This window comes from Emydura macquarii, unplaced genomic scaffold (genome assembly GCF_026122565.2).
Source record: "Emydura macquarii macquarii isolate MOO-44397 ecotype Brisbane River unplaced genomic scaffold, CSIRO-AGI_Emac_v2 contig_3603, whole genome shotgun sequence".
NCBI classification, from domain to species: domain Eukaryota; kingdom Metazoa; phylum Chordata; order Testudines; family Chelidae; genus Emydura; species Emydura macquarii.
This window is the reverse complement of record NW_027133740.1, coordinates 10,429,547-10,453,940: the sequence shown is the minus strand read 5'-3', so window position 1 is coordinate 10,453,940 and position 24,394 is coordinate 10,429,547. Positions and strand designations below refer to the sequence as shown.

General features: G+C 40.6%; 1 protein-coding gene across 1 annotated transcript in view; it reads right to left on the bottom strand.

Annotated features, from left to right (window-relative positions):
• Nucleotides 1-21,819, bottom strand: part of SI (sucrase-isomaltase) — a 114,023-nt gene extending 92,204 nt beyond the window's left edge. Inside the window, exons 1-7 of the mRNA XM_067536648.1 lie at nucleotides 21,686-21,819; nucleotides 19,885-20,002; nucleotides 17,861-17,934; nucleotides 14,077-14,197; nucleotides 12,666-12,775; nucleotides 8,242-8,393; nucleotides 1,118-1,289 (exon numbers count right to left, since the gene is read on the bottom strand). Coding sequence (XP_067392749.1) covers nucleotides 1,118-1,289; nucleotides 8,242-8,393; nucleotides 12,666-12,775; nucleotides 14,077-14,197; nucleotides 17,861-17,934; nucleotides 19,885-20,002; nucleotides 21,686-21,709 — 771 coding nt within the window. The 5' untranslated portion in view covers nucleotides 21,710-21,819. The remainder of the gene's footprint in view (nucleotides 1-1,117; nucleotides 1,290-8,241; nucleotides 8,394-12,665; nucleotides 12,776-14,076; nucleotides 14,198-17,860; nucleotides 17,935-19,884; nucleotides 20,003-21,685) is intronic.
• Nucleotides 21,820-24,394: the final 2,575 nt, after the last annotated feature.

Sequence of the window (24,394 nt, the reverse complement as noted above, 5' to 3'; positions counted from 1 at the left end):
TTTATGGTCCCTAAAAGATTTTATATATGGCAATCAATATGTTTGTTATTAAAAACAGTCCATTAATAATAGATATTGTTTTGTTGATCCATAATGTCTAAAAGCTGTCTATATACCAACACCTATCTCCTCCTTAATCTGCTTGTTTGTAACTGTAGTTCATTAGAGTGCTTACAAACCTTAACAGACATTTCCCTTTTTTAAAGTTTTTTGGTAATGAGAACACACACACCAACAAAAACTACCACCACCGCAGTGAGATGTGATTATCTACATCCACAAAAGAATAGAAGAGATTGAGCATAGGAATATATGGTCAGAAAAAGCGACAATCAAAAAATGAATATCATTTCTTTAAAATCTACACCTCTTGTTTGGCACAAGTGACTTTACACCACTGATATTCGGTTGTCTTTTAGTTAATAAGTCATTGTGGTCAGGAAACTGAAAATGCAATACAGTTAATCTTTTGTGTGCCAGTGTCAATAAAGCCTGGAACAAAGCCTAGAAGGTCTTCAAAGCTGCTAGCAAGAATCTTCTTTTATAATTATTAGAAAATGGGTACTCAGGAAATCAAGTTTCAGGACAGACAGTAATCAAGATTGGAAGTACAAATACAAATAGTTGTTGACATCCATGACTTACCTTGCAAAGATTTAGTCACTAAATGCAACTTTACTATTATGTGTTTAGCTTTGTTGCCATTAAACTGAGAATGCATTGTCTTTATTTGCACAGAGCACCTAATTTGAACATATTTTTATCTGTTTAGTTTAGGAGTTGAACCTGAAGACCCATATTAATGTTTATCAACTTACCAACGGATTCTCAAGATTTAAAAAATAAATAAAATAAATAAATAAATTTCTAACTGTTCCTTGCAAGTATTTTTTTCCATCAGTAACCCCTAGCATTTAGCAACCACACTGAGTGGCTGACAAGTCTCTAGACAAAAACTGAACTAGACCTTGTTAATGACTGCCTTTTAAGAAATATCCAATCCATCATGGAGAGCAAAAACTAACAAAATTTTAAAATCTGTGAAATGCATAATCTCTCTTAATTCTCAGAAACCACTTGCTAAACCTAGAACATAAGAAAATTAATCTTTCCTTACGCCATTGGGGAAAGCATCTCTGGTAAAGATGGGCCACGTTTTCCAGTTAACATCATGACGGTATTGCGTGTGGACGTGTTCTCCGACTCCATAAATGTTGCTGCTGGGTAGTTTGATTGAGAGCTGTAAATACTGATCAGCATACTGAAGTGGTCCTATGCTAGTATTGAACCTGATTAAACAACGTAAATAAAAAAAAAAAAAAAAAAAAAAACAATTATCTTACCAATACATAGAAGCGCTGCTGTGGCAATGCTACAGGCTGTTTCCATTAATACACATATATTACCTGCCAGTTTTATTATTTGTTCCTTCTAGGGTTCTTCCCCCCCATGTAATTGACATGTTAACACAAACAAAAACAATCTGAAACAAAGAGTACTGCCCCTCAGGCTTAAATTAGCAGTAACTAGGGGGTTTGCCATAAGCCCAGTGCATAGAGCAGCGTGTTTTTGTGCTGCCCCAGGAACAAACTAACTTACTGAGGTTAAGAGAACCTATTCCCCTCTATGGACTATGTACCTAGGAGGTCCAAGTAAAGAACAAGGACAGCAGCCTGTATGGGCTGCTATTCGCCTTCCTGCACAGATGGGCATGGAATGAGCAGCAAGGGCTATGGAATGGGCTGACCTATGGGTCTGCCCCGATGTGCTGGCCAGCACAGCCAAACTGTCATGGAGGGGGAAATGATTGGCTACGGGTACAAACTTGGAGCAGGTGAGGTGTCAGAGTTACGGCTCTAAGAGTTAGAAGTCCCTCCCTGGTGTGCTCCTTACTCAGGGCAGACTATGAAATGAAAATTTTCTCCTTAATATTTAAATGCTCCAAATCCCATTAGCAATTTTTGGACAAAGCAGCCGCTAAGCAATTCAATTTGCCTCCTTATTTCTAAAATAACATTAACAAAATTGGGGAGCTGTTGGGACATAGTTGGCAAAATGAGAGACTGCTTTAAATATTTAACGCCATCGTAAAGTCTGTCTTATTACGTGGCACAGAAACTTGGAGACCTGTTAAACTCCAAGTTTTCATAAATAGCTGCCTTAGACAAATCCTTAATATCAGAAGGTCAAAAATCTCTCTCAGTGAAGATGGCTAGGACATACATTGAGGAAAGACCTGACTAATATAACAAACCTCAGGGTGATGACGTAGACCAAGCATAACACTGAAATGCACAACAAAAGCAGAATTGACAGCTATCAAAATGACATAGGAAGAACCTACAACTGCATCAAGAGACTTCCGCCTTTACTTCAGTATAACTAGGTCACTCCAGAGCGTGAAAAATACACACCCCTGAGTGACGCAGTTATATCGACCTTAGATAACGCTATAAGAAGCTCTCCCACCGACGCAGCAGTGCAGCTGCACCGATACAGCATTTGTAGTGTAGACCTGCCTTAAGATATAAGGAGTGCTGAAGGCCCTATATTCCGCATGTAATAAAAAGAGGTATAAGTCAAGTAATTCATATCAGTATAACTGCTTGCACACTAGAGGTATTGTACTGCTTTAAGAGTACTGGTATAGTTAAAGCAGTACTTTTTGGGTATTAACAGCCCCTTAAGCATATTAAGCTTTGTATTAGCAGTTAAGAACAAGTGATGCATAAATAAGTCAGTACAATGGATAGACTGTCCTCTACTCTATTTTGTCAGTAAAAATAATAATAATAGTAATATAACAATACTGAGCAGTAATATAGGGCATTATGGACCAGATTCTTAGCTGGTGCAATTTGGCATAGCTTCCATGATTTTAGTGAGAATCTACTCCATTTATTTATAAATCATTGTAAACTAATTATTCCACAGGAACAAAATATGTACTTTTAATGAAATTATCCCAGTGACTTGTGGATTTCCTCTTGGACCACAGTGGTAGTTATTTGCCTATGAAGTTTCAGTTCTTAATTGGTGGGACTTATTACCGTAATGAAGGATGATGGAAGTTACTGGCTGAAATGATTTTTATTTTAAAAGTAAATTACAAGTCACAAGTGTTGGTCCTTCCTAATCCTCCTCCTTTTGGGAAGAAGATTTTTCTTTTTCTTTTTCATTTTGAGTCAGATCCTCATCTGGTGTAATTTAACTGAGCTCCATTGATTTCAATGGATTTACAGCAATTGACACTAGCTGAGAAGCTGCCCCTTTTTTAACAATGGCTTGTGTTTAGATAATCATGTACAGGAGTCAAATTTAACTGCCTTTCCTGCCTTTTGTGGGTATTTCTGATAAATGCAGTGGTTTGTATTAAAAAGGAGTGAAAGAAAAATGTATGCAGTCTTCTAGTTTAATTCATGTGATTTTTCCAAACTGGTCCCCTTTACTAAATTTATGGTCCCCTCCATGTCCCCATTCAAGCAGTCATGGACCATTCATCGAATATTAAATCCATCTATTGTGCACTTAAGAGTGGTGAATTGATCATTTTGGAGGATTTTAACCTCACTTGGGTAAACAATACTACTAATCGCTTAAGATTAATAGCCAATGAATTAAAGTTGAAGAACTGATGATAACCCCAACTCATCCCAGTTTTGACAGGTAATCATTCTTTGATTGATTTATTAAGCACATTAGCCATGACACTTACTACTGGATTTCAGAGTTAGGCAGTAAATTTCATTTTCAGAAAATAAGGGGGATGAAAATATTTAATGTGTTTATAGGCTTAAGAACTCTAACATTTTATCTACATTTGTATATCACCTAGTCAATTTTAACTGGCACCAGCTTTTTCCTAGATATCAGATGCCAAGCAGCAATCTAAGTCAGTAATTCAGAGCTTCAAACTATTTGTAACAAGCACTTTCCATAATATTCAGTTACCAGGGTTCACATGTGATTGTATTAAGCGCTGGACTGGCCCCTGATGTAGCCCTCTCTCACTGGTGGCACAAATGGGCTGGGAAGCTCCCCTACCCGGGCAGATGAGGGTTCCCTGGTTTTGGAAAATCCCCTGATGGCATAGGGCTGGCATAGCCAGTTGTGCACCTCCCCACAGCACACAGGTTATGTTGAGGGAGAGAAGACATGGGCAGATTCTTTTGGGAACAATGATTAGCAGGTACAGTTTAGAGCAGTCCTGAGCTCCTGAAGCTACACAGCTGAAGGCTGGACACCAGACAAGTGAACCAGTGCTCTGGGGTGATACTGTGAATCCTCTTTAAGGTACATCTCAATGCACACTTCTTTCGGCGGCATGTAGAATAGGTACACAAGTAGCATGGGCATAAATAGCAACGTAGACAGTGAGGGACTGCATGGGCATAAATAGCAACGTAGACAGTGAGGGACTGCTTAGGCTAGTGGAGTGAAGACATTCCTGAAGCCTATGGATATGTACCCAAGTATATACCCTGCATGGATTTCAACTGACCCAAACAGAGCCTCTCCATCTACACTTTTAGCAGGGTAGTATCCAGCTGTCTCCCCTCTGCTGGAACCATTCCCTGCCACAGGAAGAGATTCAGGTAGCAGGGAAAGGGTACGGCAAGGGGGAGGTAACAAGGAAGGTAACAAGGAACTCTGACTTCCCCCCTGCCAGAGCCTTTCGCTAACATTTATAGCTACATATCACAGCATGGACACAGCTTGCTTTTTACTGCAGTGTGTAGCTATGCATATCTTACATACCACTGCCACTGGTGTGTAGTGTAGATGTAGCCTAAGATGTTTGTTTGGTGTGTCTTGCTCACATGCTCAGGGTCAAATTGATCACTGGATTTGGGGTCAGGAAAGAATTTTCCCCTAGGACAGATTGGCAGGGACCTTGGGCATTTTTTACCTATTTCTGCAGGATAGAGCATGGATCATCTGGGCATATCTCACCTAATTCAGTCTCTGCCATTGCACAGGCCTCAGGCATTGGTGGTAGCTTGGTCTCTCCTGTTCTCTGCCTGTGGCACACAACAGTTTAACTCAAATCATTTGGCTCAATATAGGGGTATCTGGGTGAAATGTAATAGTCTGTGGTATACAGGAGGTCAGACTAGATCAGTGTTTCTCAAATAGTGTTGAGTTGAAGGGTTCCGTGAAAAAGCGGAACCACGCCGCCGAAATTAACAGAAATTGCGCGCCGCCGAACAGCTGTCAGGCACCGCTGAAAAGCCGCGAGCGCGCCGCCGAACAGCTGATGGTGCCGCGGAACAGCTGTGATTGCACCGCCGAACAGCTGATGGCGCCGCAGAAAACAGCTTAGAGAGCACGCTGCCGAAACCAGCCTACACTGCGCCACCGAAAAGGGGAAGATTTCCTGGACTTGTCAGCAGAGGGTATGACATAGCCGTGCAAGGGTGCCGAGGCGAAATATAATTGAGAAACACTGGGCTAGATGATCTAATGGTCCCTTCTGGCCTTTAACAGTACAAAATTTACATCAAGGGCAAGTCCACTGCCAGGAACACAAAAAGAGGAGTGCAAAAGTGGTTTGCAGTTATCTTTTCATGTTCATCTCTTGTGTCCTGCACCAAGCGCAGCTTTGCTGAATCCAAGTATATTAGTGGCTTCTATCTGTTCAGATCTTCTGTGAAATATTTTAACATAAAAAAAACCAAGTAAATCAATAAATGAGAATTAAATGAATTAACGTGGATGTAAAACAAAGGATGTGGTCCCAGAAACCTTACGGAAACAAAATTCCTTTCCTGACTGGGAGTTTTGCCTGCGGAAGTTCCATGGTGCTGGACCTGCACCTTTGACATATTGGACAAAATATTTCTCTGAGCAAACGAGTAATACTGTTGAACCAGAAAACTCTGGAAAGGGGTTTGCAAATTGAATGAACCTGTCAAAATATAAAACAGGGCCATTTAGTTCCTCCTGAAGATAAAACTGTGGAACTTTTGAGGGAATAGCTATGTTTTCATGAATATTATATTTTGTAGTGTATTTCCTACTTTTGCTGGTTGCACATATCTGGCTTCTGCTCTAATAGCTTCTTCTGAAATATTGAGGCTGTTGCAGCACCACTTAGAACTCTGCAGCTTCCATCTTTGTCTTTCTGTCTCCCCTCCCTCTTCCCCTTCCCCCCCCCCCCCCGCCACTCTTAATTTGCCTTTACCCAACTCAAAATAGTTAAAGATCAATTGAATATCAGATAACACAAAAGGCAGAAGAGATGTCTCATCCTCTGACACTTTAAGGGTGACCTGAAAAGGAAACAAAATTGTGTTCCTGCCCTTTTTTAGTTCTGTATGACAGATAATGAAGGACTGACATTTTTTTTAAATCCCTTCCCCATGGCTTTGCGTGCAAAAGAAATTCTCACTCCAGTGTGGAAGCCTGCTCTGCAGGCTGATGTGGAATGTGGCATGATCCTCTACCCTTCCTTGTCTCCTGTTGGTCCAACCAGGCCCTGATCTAGCAAAGCACTAAAGCATATGCTTAAAGTTAAGCACGTGAGTAATCTCTGCTGAAGCCAGGTGGATAACTCACATACTTAAAACAAACCACACGCCTTAGTGCTTGGGGCCCAGGCAAGTAATTAGTTAATATCTCTAATCTCCTGAGGTCAGGGACTACTATGGTGATAGACGTATGCAAACAGACATAAAAGACTGTCACAATCCAGCCTATAATCTTATATGTATTTTTTAAAAGAGATTTGAGGAATTCTTACTTTCTGTGGATACTTATACAGCCTTCATCACCACAGCATCCAAGTTAGGACTCTATCTAGCCAGAAAAAGCCATCATATCTGCCGGCCCTCACTATACAGAAAAAACACCCTGTAACAAGGGGATGTAACCTGCATTACCCACTTACCCTATCCTACCTCCTGCCCCAACAACTCCATCAATTCTGATTACAACCCTATGTCCTGAAGTGGCAGGAAGCTTCTTCTCTGTCTGGCTGAATGTCATCCAGGAGAGAAATTTTAAATGGGTCTCAGGCCTGGCCAACGCTAGGAAATTAGGCTGATGTAACTATGTCATGTGAAAAACCCACACCCCAAATGACACAGTAAAACCGACTTAACCTTTGATGTAGACAGCACTAGGTCCATGGAAGAATTCTCCCACTGACCTGGCTTCCACCTCAAAGGGAGATGGATTACCTATGTCAATGGCAGAAGCCATCCCATCAGTGCAGGTAGAATCTACCCTGAAGTGCTACAGCAGTGCCACTGCAGCATTTTAAGTGTAGACAAGCCCTCAGGAGATCTCCTAGGCTGAGCTCTGTAACAGAATTATTTGATCATTCACTTAACAGAAACTGGTGCTTTGACCCACGAATTAATATATTTTACTTTCAGTACTGGCACTCTGTCATTTGTAGGCAAGAGTTCTCCATCCATCTTCATTTGAACAACTGTGGCAGAAGATGCCCCTGTCCACTTCACCTTCTGAAGGCCTCCCATCAGACAAGTATATTTTCCTTTTAGTGCTGAATCTGTTCTTAATTGTCTCTGGCAGCAGCTCATGGGGATACTCCAAAAGAGGGACAACAATAAGAGATGACCTGACTCTAGATAGGGAGCCACAATATACAAGAGACAAAAAGCTTGATTCCTTGACCACTTAAACCTAGAACAGCTCCATAGGGAGAAGCCATTACCTTTGCACAGTGAGACCACCTTCGCCCAGACTATTCTTTCTACCAAGGCTAATATAGCTCAGAAAGCTATGGGAAGTTGCATAAAATTGTTCCTACATTTTCTGGTTCAGATTTGTGGTCAAATCTGAAAATTCTTTGGCTGGATTTAAAAAAAAAAAAAAAGATGAATGTGGAATAATATAGCTACATATCTCAAAGGAAGGCTTGAAATCACTATGCAAAAATACATGATTACCTTTCCCCATTCAAATCACTCAACTGAATACGCAGATTGTGTGTGTGATTGAATGTCATTATGCACATGAATGTCAGCAACGTGCAGTTGTGTGGATATTTTTGAACAAAGACCTCAGACCTCCTTATCTGGGCATTTGACCCTTAGTTAAACTGGACACAGTACTACTACAAACTGGGAATAAACCTACAGTGGCAGGGAAACAGCTGGCCTAATTGGAGTCTTCATTCCATCTCTAACAGGTATTATTTTATGACATGATCTGAGCTTTCTGGGTGAACACCTTACTGCAGTGTTAACTATAAAAAGCACAAAAATGACTTACAGCATTTTGCCATTGCTCTTTCTCATCACGGTGATACCAAAAGGGTTCTGAAGGATATTGACTTCATACTTTAAATTGGATTCTGCAGGTCCACCAAAAGCTTTTACATTCTCATGTGGAACTTCAAATCTTTGATTATTAGGATCAGTGATCTGCACAGATTAAACAATCACATTAAAATTATTAGAGGTCCAAATATAAACTGCTACTTACTTACTAAAACATTTTCCTGAATCACACTATATATGTGAATTCACTATATATAAACACAAAAACTATGTTAAAAGAATGTTAAAGTTAAAACGTCAAGCACCCAAAAATTAAGAAATGCCAGAGAGAAGACTGCCTGTCCAACCTTAATTTGTGATCTCATATGAATAGATTTGATACAGCATTTAACTATATGATCATATACTGTTCATTCCACTTTCTCATTCAGTAGCTTACTGTCCCAGTCTCCTTGTGCAGCCAGTCTCATCCTGCTCCTTTACTTGTTTTCCCACCCCACCCCACCGCACCGCACTCTACTCCCAACACACAGACAAAGAGAGAGAGAGCGAACGAGCACTGGTTCCCAATGCACAGCCTTAACTCTTCCCCCACGCCAGCTCCTAGTGTCTTGCCCAGATAGTCAATTCCTGCCCTTTGCCCCACCAGCTCTCAATGCCAATGTTCCATTCCCAGCCCCACCAGGTTTCTTGTCCCAATTTACTCTCTCTGTCTCTGCTGCTGCTGCACTAGCACCTTCACTCCCCAGCCAGTTCTTTTACCGTCTACATTTGAATCTGGCTATACCCCATTCACACTGCTGGTTCCAGCAAGGTGAACATTAAGAGCACAGCCCAGAGGGTCTCCCGGATCTCAGTTCTGGACAGCAGCAATTGCAGGGAAAGTTCTGCTCAGTCCCTAAAGTCTTGGGATGGAGCATACTAAATACAAATGGTATCTACAGAGAATTTAGCTGTCAAACTCTAAGCAATTCTGTATTAGGTAGATACAAAACTAAGATTTTTCAAAGGTATATTATTTGGCTACATTTGGGTGATTTCACAGAAACAGCAATAGGCAGCACATCCCTGACACAAAGACAATTTCAAGCCCATGGAGGTACTAGAGTGTATGAGCAAAAAGTCTAACTTTTTTTAACAAGGGCAAAACAATGCATTTCTCTCTAACCTTATTCTCAGAAACAACTGAAAAGGTAAAATTATAAGCAGATACAAATAATTGGGAAGATTCTAGCAAACTATAGGACACACTACCAACTCTGCCTATAATGGTACAGATTTTATTAATGTAATTAATTATGTTGGTGTTAATTCAACATCGGTCTATATTCATTAGTAAATCTCGGTAGCAGTAGCACCTGAATGCATACATCTTTCTGGATTGTCTATGCATTCTCTGGAATAATTAAAATCATATTTTACCAGTATTATAGATCATTACTCTGAATTGAAATTAAATATAATTTTTGGCCTCCTCACGTATACTAAAAGGCCATTTCAAAGCATAATTAAATTTGTCCAGGGAAAATTTGCACAAATAATTCATTGATAGTAAAGCTGAGATTTTCAAACACACCTACAAGACTTGGAGGCACAACTCCCATTGGGCTACATTGTCCAATATGGCCCCATAAAGCTCCCCATTACGCCCTTGCATGGACTACCCATGCAGTGCAATGTTGGAGGGGAAGTGGGCTCTGAAGAGGTGCTATATGCCCACATGGTGCAGGTGGATAGGAGGGGGTAAGGAGTCTAGGCTCTATCCCCTAAATATGCCAACCAATATAATCACATGACTACAGCAGGTGACCTATGCCATGCCAAGTATCAGCCTGGTACAGTTTACTTAATCCCTGGAGTAGTGGGAAGACCAGGAGGTTAAATGTGTCCATCCTGGTAGATTGCAGAGTGATGATCTAGCCCATTGAAATTAATGGGATTATGCCTTTATAGCCCCTTAGCAGCTTTGAAAATCTCAGCCATAGCCTTTATATGGATTTAAAGTTGCATGGCTTGGAAAATGTTTATCTTGTTCACTATGGTCCAGATTCTGCCTCTGGATGCACACGACTACATGCATGCATGCACTTCAGAGGAAGTCATGTGAGAGCAACAGAGGGCAGACTTCAGCTACGATTCTGTTTTAAGTAAAAGGCCTGCTCCAGTTCCTACCACAGATTTTTTTTTCAATCCGTTATATAAAATCCAAATTTATATGCAGGATGGTCTTCTGGGAATATTTTTGAATGCAGCATTCATTCTAAAATGATTTCACTTTTCATATTGTTCCTAGTCAGTCTGATACAAAACTGGCCTGTAATCCTAAAGGGGCTGAGGTTAACACAGTAAGGTCAAGTTATCATTCTGGGGGCCTCCATGGTTTATTAATGAATAGAAAAAGTCTTTTGTTTACAAGACTCTCCTGCAGATACCCAACAATCAATTTTGCAACAGTTCTAGAATATATGGTACCGGAATGACCTTGGGCTTGATTCTCTCCTGAGCTGGTGTAACCCAGAGAGATGGGTCCTCTAGTATTTGGAAACCAGGCAGAAGAGATACAACCCAACAGAAATAAAAACAAACAGTTGTAACACTGCTGCCCAGTTGCATATTTGAATCCAACTTCTGACAAAAATACAGCTTTTTTTTAAAAAAAATCGCATAGAATTACACAAATCTGCATTAAAAAAAAATCACACCCACTGGCATAAAGCAAGGTAGTGCAAAGGGTCTAGCTTCTCCCCAAACCCCAATTAAGTAATTAAGTGCTCCTCTAACACTATATATGCTGCGCCCCCGCCCCACATCAATTAATTATGCACCCCTAGGACTCTAATATCAATTGATTATGTGCCTCCCAGCTCCATATCAATTAATTCTGGCCCCATCAACCCCAAATCAATTATTTTTGTGCCCCCAGTCCCAAACCAATTAAGTTTGTGCTCCCCATTGTCTCTGCTTCACCCCAGTCACACATCTTGCCCCCTAGCATGCCTTTCCCTTGAATCCACCCAGGGGATTTTAAGCCCCCTCCTCAGTCTGCGGGGGAAGTGCAACTTAAGGGGCTCTTCATCTTCCTCGTGGGCCCAAATGGGAAGCAGCAGGGTGGCACGGCACCTGGGGGGCACAGCACCAAGGGCTCTTCATCCTTTTCCTAGTCCTGGAGTTGCAGTGAAGAGGAAAGGGGAGTCAGGAGCAGAGGGGAGCCAAGCCATTTTTCACAGGAAAGGAGGAGCAGAGAGAGCAGAGATGCCCTAAGCTGCTGAGCTCTTTCTCCTCTTGTAAAAATGGTATCAGTAGCTCCCTCTCCTCCGTTCCCCTGATCCCCTCATGAGGGGATTAGGGAGCGCTCTAACTGCCATCTCCAATTGCTTCCCCAAGAGGTGGGAGGAGTCAGTTTTCCACATGTGCTGATGGATTTTCCCTGCAGATCTCTAGAATGGTCTGGAAACCCTAGTGTAGGTGCAGGTCTGCAATTGTTGGGACAAAAATTAAAAATGACTTGTATCTGATTGAAACTATCAAAGGGAACTTTAGCCAGAAGTTTGCCTAAGACTACATGGATAACTCTTCTTAGTATTTCAATGGTGCCATGGGATCATTAATGACTACAAGTAGTCAAGAACTGGATTCAATATCTCATCCAAAAGATGACAGTTCTAGAAACTCATTGGCTTCTAATACCTGGTCAGGGCACTGGTTCAGTATTGACCCCAAGAAAAAGGGGCTAAGAATGTGCTTACTACAGTTCCCCAGTTTTTCTTTGGAAGTCTCCCATCTAAGTACTAACCAGGCTTGACCCTGTACAACTGAAGATGATGCAGTTCTTAACAGATCATTTCATTGGCTCTGTTTATATTTATCTCTTAGACCATATTAAATCTTAACAACACTGGAATTTTGCTTTAGGAATAAATGGGGAGTTTCTATCTGTATTACTCAGACATTTGTTTTTGATCCACTGACCAGTTCTTCATTTCAAATTAGATGGAAATCCAAGCTGCTGATGACCTGTGATGACTATAGATCCCATGCTTTTTTGGAAGTGGAATGGGGGGAGTGGAAGTTGTTCAAATGTAGGAGTGTCAGCTTCAATGCCCTATCAAACAGGGTTGGATAATTACATACTGACTATTCAAATTCCAATCGGATATGGTATTGTTCTTCCCATCATGTCCTACATTACTGTAGTGTTGTTAGGTGCTGTGACACTACTAGAGCACCCCATCTGAGTATGAAAAGCACTCTCACAGGCTTCATGATGAATTGGAATAAGTTGAGACTAGAGAGAAAAGGAAACTCTTCATGTTCCCACTACCAATGTCCTCTGCCATTCACTTCTCCAATGTTACGAGGCAGTGTAAAAATCTTATGCATAACACTAATCTTAAACAGCATCAGAAACAATTTAACCTTGAACCGGAAGCGATTTGTTGTCTGATATTCTCCTGTGAGGAGGACAGTGTTAATATCATTTCCAAATAGGGAAGGTGAAGGCAGCCTCGTTAGCTTAGCTTCAAAACCTTAACAAGAAAAAAGAATAATATTACAATGTTGCTTTATTGCACCATAGAATCACAGAAATATATAGAGCTAGAAGTGTCCTGAGGCAGAGCCAACTATATCATCACCGTCTAGTGTTTGCTAGCCTGTTCTTAAAATCTTCCAGTGATGGGGATTCCACAACCTCCCTTGGAAGCCTGTTCCAGTGCTTAACTATCCCTGTAGTTAGAAAGTTTTTCCCAATATTTAACCTACATCTCCCTTGCTGCAGATTAAGCCCATTACTTCTTGTCCTACCTGGACATGAAGAATAATTGATCACAATCTTCTTTTAGAACAGCCCTTAACATATTTTAAGACTGTTATCAGGTTCCCCCCGAACCGAACTCCCACCCCTCCAAGTCTTCTTTTCCCAAGACTAAACATGCTTTGTTTATTTGTTTTTTGGGTTTTTTTTTTAAACTTTCCTCAGGTCAGGATTTCTAAACCTTTTATCATAAACAAGATCTATGTCTCATAGTTGCTATAGAATCCCTAAGGATTAATGAATTTGGTATGCATTCTTTGAAAGATTTATTATAAAAATCATTACATGTACTATAAAGATCTACATGGTAGGTTCATATATAAAAAATATTTGTTTATACAAACCTCAAAAGGGTGCAGGGCACTTTACAGCACAAATGCCAAGAGATGGCCCCTGCTCCAGAGAGCTTTCTATTTAACTTTACACATGATGCAAAAAGTGAGAATAACAAAGTGGGGTTGGGTAAGAAAGGACAACAGTTTCTACAATGTCATGCAGTTACTCAGGGCTAAATTATGGCTTTGCCACAAACCCTGTGGCATATGGGACAATGTGTTATTGCAGAGCCCCAGGAACAGGGCACAATCTACCTCCCAGTTCCCCCTGTTCAAGATAGATGGGAAGTATCCTGGACCAGCTTGATTCTGCCTCGGTGGCTAGCTCTACATGATGCAGCTAACTGATGCAGACAAGCAGAATGGACTACATGAACATCTTGAAGATACCATTACATTTGTTGTTTATAAATTAATACACATGCTAATGCTTTATATATCCCTTATTTTTTGGAACCTAACTTCCTAGGTGGATAGGAGTCAGAGTTGCAATAACACCATTGAAGATAGATCAAAGCACAGGCAAAAATCAGTCCCAGCCAGAAGAACAAAAATACCAGATTTTTTGGAAATGTATCACATCCAATGGAGGAAAAGTTTATACATAGAAATATTGTTAAAAGCTATACATTGACAATTGCTTGGACACTTTACTGCTTGAGCACACGCAGCTGCTTACCTGTCTTTGTTTGCTTTATATCTCCCTGTACTTTGTACCCATGATTCTTGGAGAAGAAGCACCAGGGTATGCTTGTTTCATTCTGTGGACTCCAGCAACAGCCACGCAGTGTACATAAACTCTGTTACAGGGGCAAGAAGAACTTTATTATATAAACAGCACTGATTAGCATCAAACAACAGTCTGGATGAAAAAGCATGCATCATGTGTGTTCAAATACCAGCAATCTTTGTTATAACATTCATAAACGCTCCCCTTTGGGGAAGTCCATAATGATGTCTGAATGGATAAGAACATGATAGAAGCAAAGAGTGGCTTTTCTAGATTCAAGGTAGAAATGAGTGAATTAGTTCAGAAAAATCAGGACTTTTCACCCATTCTGAAAACAACATTGCAAGGGAATCATTTTTAGGGTTCTGAAACGTTTGGGTACTTTTTTTTTTTTTTTATTCTTTGTATTCATTTCCAAATTTCAGCTGGGACCAGAAGTGGACATACTGAAATACTTCAAGTAAGCTTATTCTTATCAGATTTCTAGCCCTTTTAGGAAGATTCAATAGTTTAACTCATGGTCAAGATAAGTATCAAAACACCTGGATGCACTTCTGGACCAAAATTAACTCCCAACCTTTTTGACCTTCCCCCACTAATAATTTAATAATTAAATGTGGAATGTACTTTTTAAATGGAGAGTTCACAAAAAGGTAGCACTTTCTGTTGTTTAATTTGTGCAAAATAACACAGTGATATCCACATAAATGAGGAAATACTCACTGACTTCAGAATATTTCACTGTTCATCTGCTTTCTATTAATTCAGTGGTCTTTTCCAAAAAATTTAAAAAATGTATAAATAATTCAGACAATTGGCAAATTTTCTCATCTGTTCACGGACCAATCACAAGCAAACTCTTGGCAGGAAACCAAATAACGGACTTATTAGTTCACAATTTACTATAAGATGTGGGTGAATAGCCACCAGCCCAAATCTTATAGTAAATTGTGAACTAATAAGGCTTTTTACTCTGCTCTTTTGATCTGAATCATGAGTAGGGTTGTGTGAATAACCAATTTTTCAGTTTGGTGGCTGAATTAAAAAAAAATGTTTCAGGTAACCCAAAACAAAAACAATAATCATGTTTTACAGTGAAGTAATGTTTTCATTTAACTCAAAAAAAATGCAGTGGCATAAACCTACACTCTAGCTCCATGTGCATATAAGCCCGAATATCATAGCTTCTCTGTTAGAAATTAATTTCTTTACAGATAGTCTCCCAAGAGCTATGTATTTGTAAGTACAAGCAGTTTTGGGCAACTTCATATAGTTTCTGATCTACATCTTTTCTCTTACTACAGAAATAACTGACCACTTGGGTCATAGTGCACTAGTGATATTGTAAACTAATATCAGTGGAAACTAGCAGCAGAATTAGATAGCCCATCTACCCTAACAAATGTTAGAGCTGATGAAAAAGTTTTGACAAAAATGAAATTTCAATTAAAAAATTGGAAACAATTGTATGAAAGTGCTTTTTCTCGGTTTCCCAGCCAGATCTAACAAATCCTTTTAGAATACTTTTCAACAGTGACTGTAGAGCTCTGCAGCATTATGACCAATAGATCTGATTCCACAGAACAGAGATTATATCACCTAGTGCTCCATTGCTTTCACTGGCTTTCCAGCTTCCCATCCATCTCTAAATCTAAATTGCTCTGTTGGTTTTCAAACTCTCCCTGAGCTTGCTTCATTTAAATGCAGTTACTGACTAAGGCTTGTCCAAACTTACAGCGCTGCAGGAGTGCTGCCGCACCAGTGAAGCTGAGCTGCTGGAGTGCTTACTGAAGATGCTACCTATGCTGATGGGAGAGCTTCTCCCAGCACAGGCATTCTACTTCCCTGAGAGGTGGTAGCTATGTCGATGAGAGAAGCCCTCCCGTTGACATAGTGCGGTCTACACCAGGAATTTGGTCGACGTAGCTACATCGCTGAGCGACATAGTTATGCCAACATACATTTGTAATATAAATCAAGCCTAATCCTTTCTTCCTAACCTTGGTTCTCCAGTCTTACCTTTTCCTGTCTCCCCTCCCCTCATAAGTCTCCAGTTATGATTTTACTTGTGTCACCCTATCTGGAAACACCATTCCAATTCTACCATTAGCATCTCTGAGCCACCAAGTCTCTTCTCTTTCTTTAAAATAGTATTTTCCTCTTTACCTCATGCCTGGCTGTCTGTACTGTGGCACACAAGATGCAGATCTGATGCGTCTTGAGAGAAGATTAACAGTTAATCAGATGTTAATATTCTTCCCTGGGGACTGTGCCAGCACACAGAGGGAAGATGGTATGTTCCAATGGCTCAGAGCTAGGGGAGTGGGAGGTTTAGCTCCTGGTAGGGCCACCCAAGCCAGATAGGTCAAAGGGTAGGAACTAGATGAAAAACAGCTCATTGGTCCTCCAGGCTGGGAGTTCAGCGATAGGCCAACAACCTACTCTCATAAAGAAGCTAAGTTATAGAAACATAACAAGGTAACTATTCTGGCAAGCAGCAGCATGATAAACAGGGAGGGAAAAGCTTTGTTCGTGCCCTGCGTGATATCTGATGACCGGGAAAGATTCAGAAATTTCATATGTAGCTTGTGGAGAACTGGGAAATATTTGCATTATTCTTTATAAATTTCACATGCCCCTCATTGTATCTGTGTGACACTACTGTGTCTGAATGCAGAGTGAGATCAAAGCATTGTTAAAAAGAGAGGCGGGGAAAGGTAAAACAATGGCCTAGATAAGGAGTCTCCCCTCAAATCACATTAGCCAGATTTATAGTCCTGAATATCAGCCTGAACTCCTCAGTTCCAACCTGGAGATAGGATTGTTTTGTCAAGGGTGAGAAGAGGGAGATCAAAGACCCTGATCTGTGAAAAGATCTGCCTTACAGAGAGGGTGAGGGAAGCTGTCAGCTGCTACAGGCTGACTCAGACTGACTGAGAGCCAGGTTCTGCAGCAACAAGGCTGTAACTTGGCCCCCAAGAGAACAGGGAGATACCAAGGCTAAGTCAAGAGGGGCCTGGAGAAGAATGCCAAGAGTATGTAAGACACTATTCACATAGGTCTGAGTTATCTTTACACCCTTTATCTGACCACTGGCAAAATAAATCATGCTTTGTTTTGGAGAAGCTGCTTCTGTACCATTGCATACTGCTACTGATTACAGGCTCCTGGAGGGGAACCTCTTGCCAGTGCCAAGTCCATTGGGTTTTCTAGGTATCACAGTTGTCAGGCAGGGGTGTAAACTGGACGCCCTGTTGGAGAGTGATTGGATTGTGGAATCCCATCCCAAAGAGAAGTGGCCTGCCACTTGAAAGGGCTGCACTCGGGGAAGGGGAGAGAGCGGGGGACTGAAAGAGGGTTTTACTTTCCAGTGGGGCAGCCAACCCAGGGACTGTGCCATTATAAATATTAATATGTAAATGTCAGATAAGGAAGGAATGAATGGTTTCAGCAGAGCATCTTTGTTATTATGTATTATTTATTATGGGTGGGATTTTCCAAAGCACCCATTGTTGATCTACCTTTGCTCCCACTGACATCAGTAGCAAAACTCCCAGATTTCAAAGGGAGCAGAGTTAAGTCATCACTGAGAGCTTTTGAAAATCCCACCCTTCAGCTTCTATGTTACAGGCTTGAGTTTTCTTTGTATCCACAAGGTTGTTTTGCAGTCATATCTCAAGTTTCATTGTATATGGCCCATTTTCTAAATTAACATGATGTATGTGTTTCAGACCTTTGTTGCCACTTGATTTGGAATGCAGTCAATTCTCTCTGATAAGCTTAATGCTGGACAGTCTGGAGAAAAGTCTGTTAAAAAAATGAATGGATTGTTATTATTAATAGTGTTGAATTATAGAAATAGCTTAATTACAATTTTAAAATAATTTATATCTAAAGGCCTGATTCCCCATTACCTTAAAACTTCTGCAGTCATGTACATCTAACCAAAGTAGATATAAAACACTGCCATTATGATTTAATTGTATTTGGGACCAACTTTTTTCAGGTGTCTATAACTACACGAGGTGTAAGATAGCACAGAATTCTTCTAAGTATGCCTGACATTTTTAAATGTTATGGCCGCAAACGAAAAGGCAGAACGTGATGAAATTTCAAAGAAGTCTTCTAACTCTTATCACACATCACTTCACTTAAAATTCACCCAGTATTAAAAATAGAGGGACTTTTTCATGATATTGTTCTGCTGCTTTTATATGTGCTCCCTATCCTGTGTATGCTTCCTTACACAGTATCCAGAGTTTAGGCATCCTCAGAGACAAGAATATTCTAGGGGTATGAAGATATTCCACAAAGATTTTTATAACTAACTTTGTGGAGCTCTAGTCATTTGTTAACTTCGGGAGTCCAGGAGCCTCAACTGTCAGATGGTCCTAGAAGGAGCATTGCAAATTCCCATTGGAAATTGTGGCTTTATTTTCAGTTTATTTATTTATTTTGGAACCAAAACATAGAGGCCTGCAAATATTACCCCAGCTTGAGCCTTACATGTGGAAGGAGGGGTTGTTTGTTTATTTCTTTTTTTAATTGTGGAGCCAGGTTGATATGTTCAGGTCCAAAAGCTGATAAAAATAAATGCAAATATTTGCCTCTCTGAGCAGCTCTACGCCTGATACCTGAACATATTCACTCTGTGTTAGGACTCATCAGATTCCTTTTATACACACCGCCATTTGCACGTACAAACTGTGGGCTTTATTACCCGATATGCACATGCACGTGATTGTGCATGCAAAATGTTACCAGGTCAAAATGGAAGCTCTTTTTTTGCACATTTGGCTCTGAGTACCAGCCTCCCTATAAACCAAATTTTCTTCTAATTTATTGGTGCATTGAAATAAAGTATGATGAAAGACAAAAGTTTTCTTCCACTCTTAACAGAATCTCACTGAAAAAATAAATCAGTTGGGACTTAGTTACAAATTAGGGTTTACAAGTCATTCTAAATAGTATAACTAATTAATTACAAGTATAAAGCTTTGGGACTTACATCAAAGGCCCAAACTTTACTTAATCATCTGATATGATATTAATGCATCTTATCAATACAGTTATCGAATGGGTCAAAATCTTTGAAGTATGTTTCATTCCTACATAGTACATATTCATAGAGAATATGGGCTGGAGCAATTCCATGGAGTGGTTCGCTGATATAACTATGAAGAGCTCTTGAATTTTCTCCCTCTTTTGGAGAGTATTAGTTATTATTCAAAATACTGAAATACCCCTTTTTCTTCATTAAAAAAGTAACTTGAAAGAATACACAGGTTAGGGTGTTGGGAGGAGAGGAATTGCATTTACTTTTAACTGTCTTAAATCCTTAATCTTTCTAGGTTTTTTTAATTCATTATAAATATTTACATTATCTGTAAAAAGGGAGAAACCACTGTGCTTAGGTCAGCATCAGGGCCCCATTGTGCTAGACATGACCAACACACAGGAAGACGCAATCTGGAGCTCAAAGAGTTTACAGTTTATTCATAAAAGCACTGATTTTCTGAAGGCCACCATATAAACACATTTTTACATGCTCTCTCATGCTTGAATTTGGTCTATTTGATCCACTGCCCACTGGAAAGACTCCTATTGACTTCAGTGGGACTGACCTAAGAGTCAATGTCATGGTTCGTTTTATCAGTCAAATCTAATCCATCCCCTCTTCGAGCAACTCAAATTCAGGAACTATTCCTGGCTTGGACTTTGAGTTCTACAATAATCATGATAAATAAAATCTGTTACCTTGGAGTCCAGGATGTCCTGTTGCTACAAGTGCAACCAGAATGCAGGCTACAATCACCACCAAACAGAACAAGACAATCAGGGAGATTTCTAATCCACTGAACTTCTTCTTTCCCATCTAGACACAGGTAAACACCATGGTAAAAAAAAAAAAATCAAATGAAGATAGGTTCAGGAATGTGCTTTTTTGTAAGGAGCTAGCAAATGTTTGCTTTAAAAATGTGTCCTTTGCCCAAAGGTGTTAAAATATAACTGTACTTCACGTACAAAGTGTAATATTCTGATGTTCAAATCCATTAAACAGAATAAGTTATAAAAGCTGGTTGGGAAGTGTATTTAATTTTCTGTGAAAAATTTCTAGGAAACAAAAAAAAAAAAATTTAAAAAATTCATCCACGTTTTTCTGTTAAACTTTTCAGCTCTTCCTTGAAAAACCAGAAACTTTTGTTGTTGTTAGTTTTCAGCAAACAAATCCCATCAAATTTTGGTTTTCGACTTTTTTTTTTTGTTTTGGACAAAAACACCCAACATTCCACAAAAATTGAAGTTTTATTGTAAAAATTATCAGCAAAAAATGCTGAAGAGCTCTATTATATACTGCCACATATAGTGGAAATAATAATGATAATGGCTCAACGGTGACATAAAAGGTGGTGTAAGTTACATATCAGTATGTCAGGGGACATTTGTGAATGAAGCCAGTGTCTATAGATAACTGGTGTAATTCTGAGAAAATGCAGTGGACACTCTGTAGTGTAGACCAGACCTTACTGTTGAAGTGTTCAGGCTGCACAACCAACTGCTTAATCTCATGTGAAGAACATGGTACCATTAATGTTTAACTGTATGCCAGCAATAAAACTCATTAAAACCAATCTTCAGACTCCAGAACAATACACCAGCAACAGTAACTGCATTTTTCATTTGATTAAAAGCATTTTACCTGACAAAACTGGCTTAAATACAGAGAAATAACTTAATTTTATTTAGTTAAAATAAGAACAAAATGCTGTTTTGCCAGTGGAAATAGCATAGTACTGCTCATTATGCTAAAACACTTATATAGGTGTTTCAATAATCAGCAGTACTGGGGAAAAGCTTTCTGACATCAGAACAGTTTAAATTTGATGCTCTTCCCCTCCCTGCAGCAGCCTCCAATCCACATAACCTGCCCTGCCCTTCCCCTGCTACTCAAAAACCTCACAGTCATAGGAACGAAGAGAGAGTTTATTAACTCATTTAGAAACACCAGTCTCAAAACACAAGCAGTCTTCAAGGGAAATAAAAGCTAGGATAAAATTCAATATATAATTTTCAGTGTGGTGATTAATCAAACAAAGATACTTTTATAAACTCCACAATATATTAATATTTTACACTTTTACCTAAGGTTTCCCAGACATTTTCTATATCATAACCATTGTTGGCTTCCCAGGGAATATTGGATTTTCAGCTTACAACTGTTTTATTATATTGAAAACCATATATTTAAAATATTCTTCAATACAACAAAGAATTTATAATCCAAATGTTCTTGTCTGAAGTTCTCAGTTAACCCTTTCTGCAAACATGTCAATCAGGAACATTGCAAAGCAACATTCAGCATTTTGAAATCTAGAGTACTGTTAAAGATTTTGTCAAAGAAAACAAAACGAAACACGATATTGCAGCTCTGAACGTCTGAAGAACTTGAAGTTGAAAATGAGGATTTACAGTACAAATCCTATTGGGTGATATATACTCGTTGGTATATATCTCTTGAATCTCATGAAACTTGAAAACCATGAATAAAAGCACTTACCTCAATACCCCTTTGTTTCACCATCCGTGCATTGCTCTTGGTTGGTCCTGTAGCACTGAAGGTTCAAACTTGAAAACTCCAGCTTTATACTGAGCCCCTATCAGTGTATTTCATTATTTGTTAACTAGTATATCAGTGGAAGGTACATACATATTCACAAACAAATTGTAAAATCTCTGCACTGAAAATGGTTGCCATGGATATTGCATGAACATTGCAGCCAGGAAATGGCTAGTTAATTAATAATCATTTTCTCTGAGATATCACTCATGTCACCATACACAAGTAGAAGAGTAGCAACAACCTGATGACAAGACATTTTGCCAGGTGACTGACATTCCTGCAGTTTTTTGCTGCACCATTCAATTCGTTTTTATCTAAACTTCATTTTTCTTATCAATCATTTCACCTTAATTACAGTATAAACCACTTAATGTTCCGTAAGTGGCAAAGGAGCTATTTCAAAATCACACTGTAAAAGTGGGTGAGCTGAGGTAGTATCTTTAATTGGATCAATTTGGTGAGACAGACAAGCTTTCAAGCTACAGAGTTCTTCCTCGGGTCCCGGAAAGATACTCAAGAGTGTCACAGTTAAAAGCAAGATCAGATAGTTTTGCATAAGTAGTTAGCATACATGCTAAGGGGCCATTCAAGATGAAGTGGCCAGTTAACACCACTATAGTCATAGGACAAAAGGGGGATTAGTGGGTTACAGATTGTTGTAATAAGCCATAAATCCAGCATTTTTATTAAGACCATGATTTTTAGTGTTGAGAAAAGTTATAAATTTAAGTTCCAAGGTTCATCTTTCGAAAGTATTGTGCAGGTTAACATGCAAGTTAATCTATTTATGCTAATCTATCTGTTTGATCTTGTATTTAGCTGTACCATCAGACTACCTTCTGCAGACCTGAGGAAGAGCTTCTGCATAACTGAAAAGCTTCTCTCTCAGATCAAGGGAAGCTGGTCCAATAAAAGATATTACCTCATCCACCTGGTCTCTCTAATAGCCTGGAGCCAACACAGCTGCAACAACACTGTGACTACTAAGATGTTGACCATTAAAACTTTTTTTTAGGAATCACCTGTAAATTATTGACATTACTATTAATATAATAGCAGTAATAAGACACAGTATATACCCAAAGAGTGAGGAAAAAGATGAAAGTTTACTGGGGGCAATGCACTAAAATGGTTGTAGGGGAAACAGTTTTACCTGTTTTTCTTACTGAGAAGAAAAGTGAAGTTTTTTGTTTGTTTGTTTTCCCATCTACAGAGTCTCACTTTGAAATCAAATTTCAGACAGAAACTCCTGCTCCATTCGGTTAAAACACACCACACACTGCATGCTGCATGCAGTACATGTAACACATTGGAAGCTGACTTGCGGTCTGTGTGGACTATTGTAACACACTTCCAGTGTGTTAGTTGTATGAGCTCTATAAAGGTGCTTCTAACATGTACCTCTCCACATCACAAGATGGCCTTTCAAAGTAGCTTTGTTTGGATTAGTAAATAGTGTAACCTGCTGCTCTCAGGGGCAGACTGGCCATCTGGCAAATGCCACAAGGGCAGCTGGGCCGCATGGGAGCCTGCATCACAGGCCCGGAAAAGAGCCGCCACTAAAGGCGGGGGCAGGCTGAGCCTACCCTAAGGGCCACCCCCGCCGAAAGTAGGGACCATGGTGGCCCGGCCCCTTGCCCTGCCCTCGCCGCTGGGAAGGCAGAAGCGCCCGGTGGTGTCTGCTATTCAGCTTCCCTGCTCGGGCTCCTTCCCAGGGAGTGGCTGAGGAGTAACAGACACCGCCTCCCGAGCCGCCCAGGGCCCTGCGCGGAGCAAAGACAAAGTGCAGCACGCCGGGCAGGCATGCATGCAGCGTGCGCCTGGCCACCCCGCATGCTCCGCCTCTCGGCCTGTGTGACTGCCCTGCCGCCTGCTCCGGAGCCTGCCCGCTCCCAAGCCGTGTGGAGAGACGAGACTCGTCGCTCGCTGCTGCTGCAGCAGCGCTCTGCTTTGCCGCTTCCTTCCTCGCCCCTGCTCCCTGCCTCCCTCCTCGCTGCTTGCCGTTCCTCTTCTCCTCCCCCACCACTGCTCCCAGCGCCCCTCCCTCCTCACTGCTGCTGTTTGCCAGACAGGTTCCTCCTCCCCCCCCCGCCGTGTGCCTCCTCGCCCCCGCCCCAGCCACTGCTCCCTGCCCAGGAGTCAGCCAGAGACCCATGCGCCCGTCCCTTGGCGGGCCATCTGCTCACCCCCCACTGGGCTGCCCCGAGCCGGCACCGAGGGTCGCAGTCTTGGCACTGAATTAACTTTGCAGGTCGGGCTGCTGTGTGTTTGGCGGAGGGGGAGTATAGAGGGCAGAGCCTGAACTTGAGCCCATGTGCTTTAAATGCCAGGGCCGGTTTTTGTCCCCTGTCCGTCACTGGCCGCTCTACTCTGGGGCCTAAAAGTTGGATTTTTGCTCCCTAGAGCTGTTTGGATGTATAGCTAATTTTAGCTGAACTAGGGTTGATCTTGCAAGATACTTATCACTTAGGTCACCATCCATCAAAGCACACGAGCCTGTGCTTAACTTTAAGCGTGTCAGTATACTCCCTGCACTCAATTTAAGCATATGACAAAGCGCTTTCCTGACTTGGAGCACAGTGCTATTACCTTGCAGGATCAATTTCCTAGACGACATTGTCTGTGCCATCTGACAGCATGAGCAAC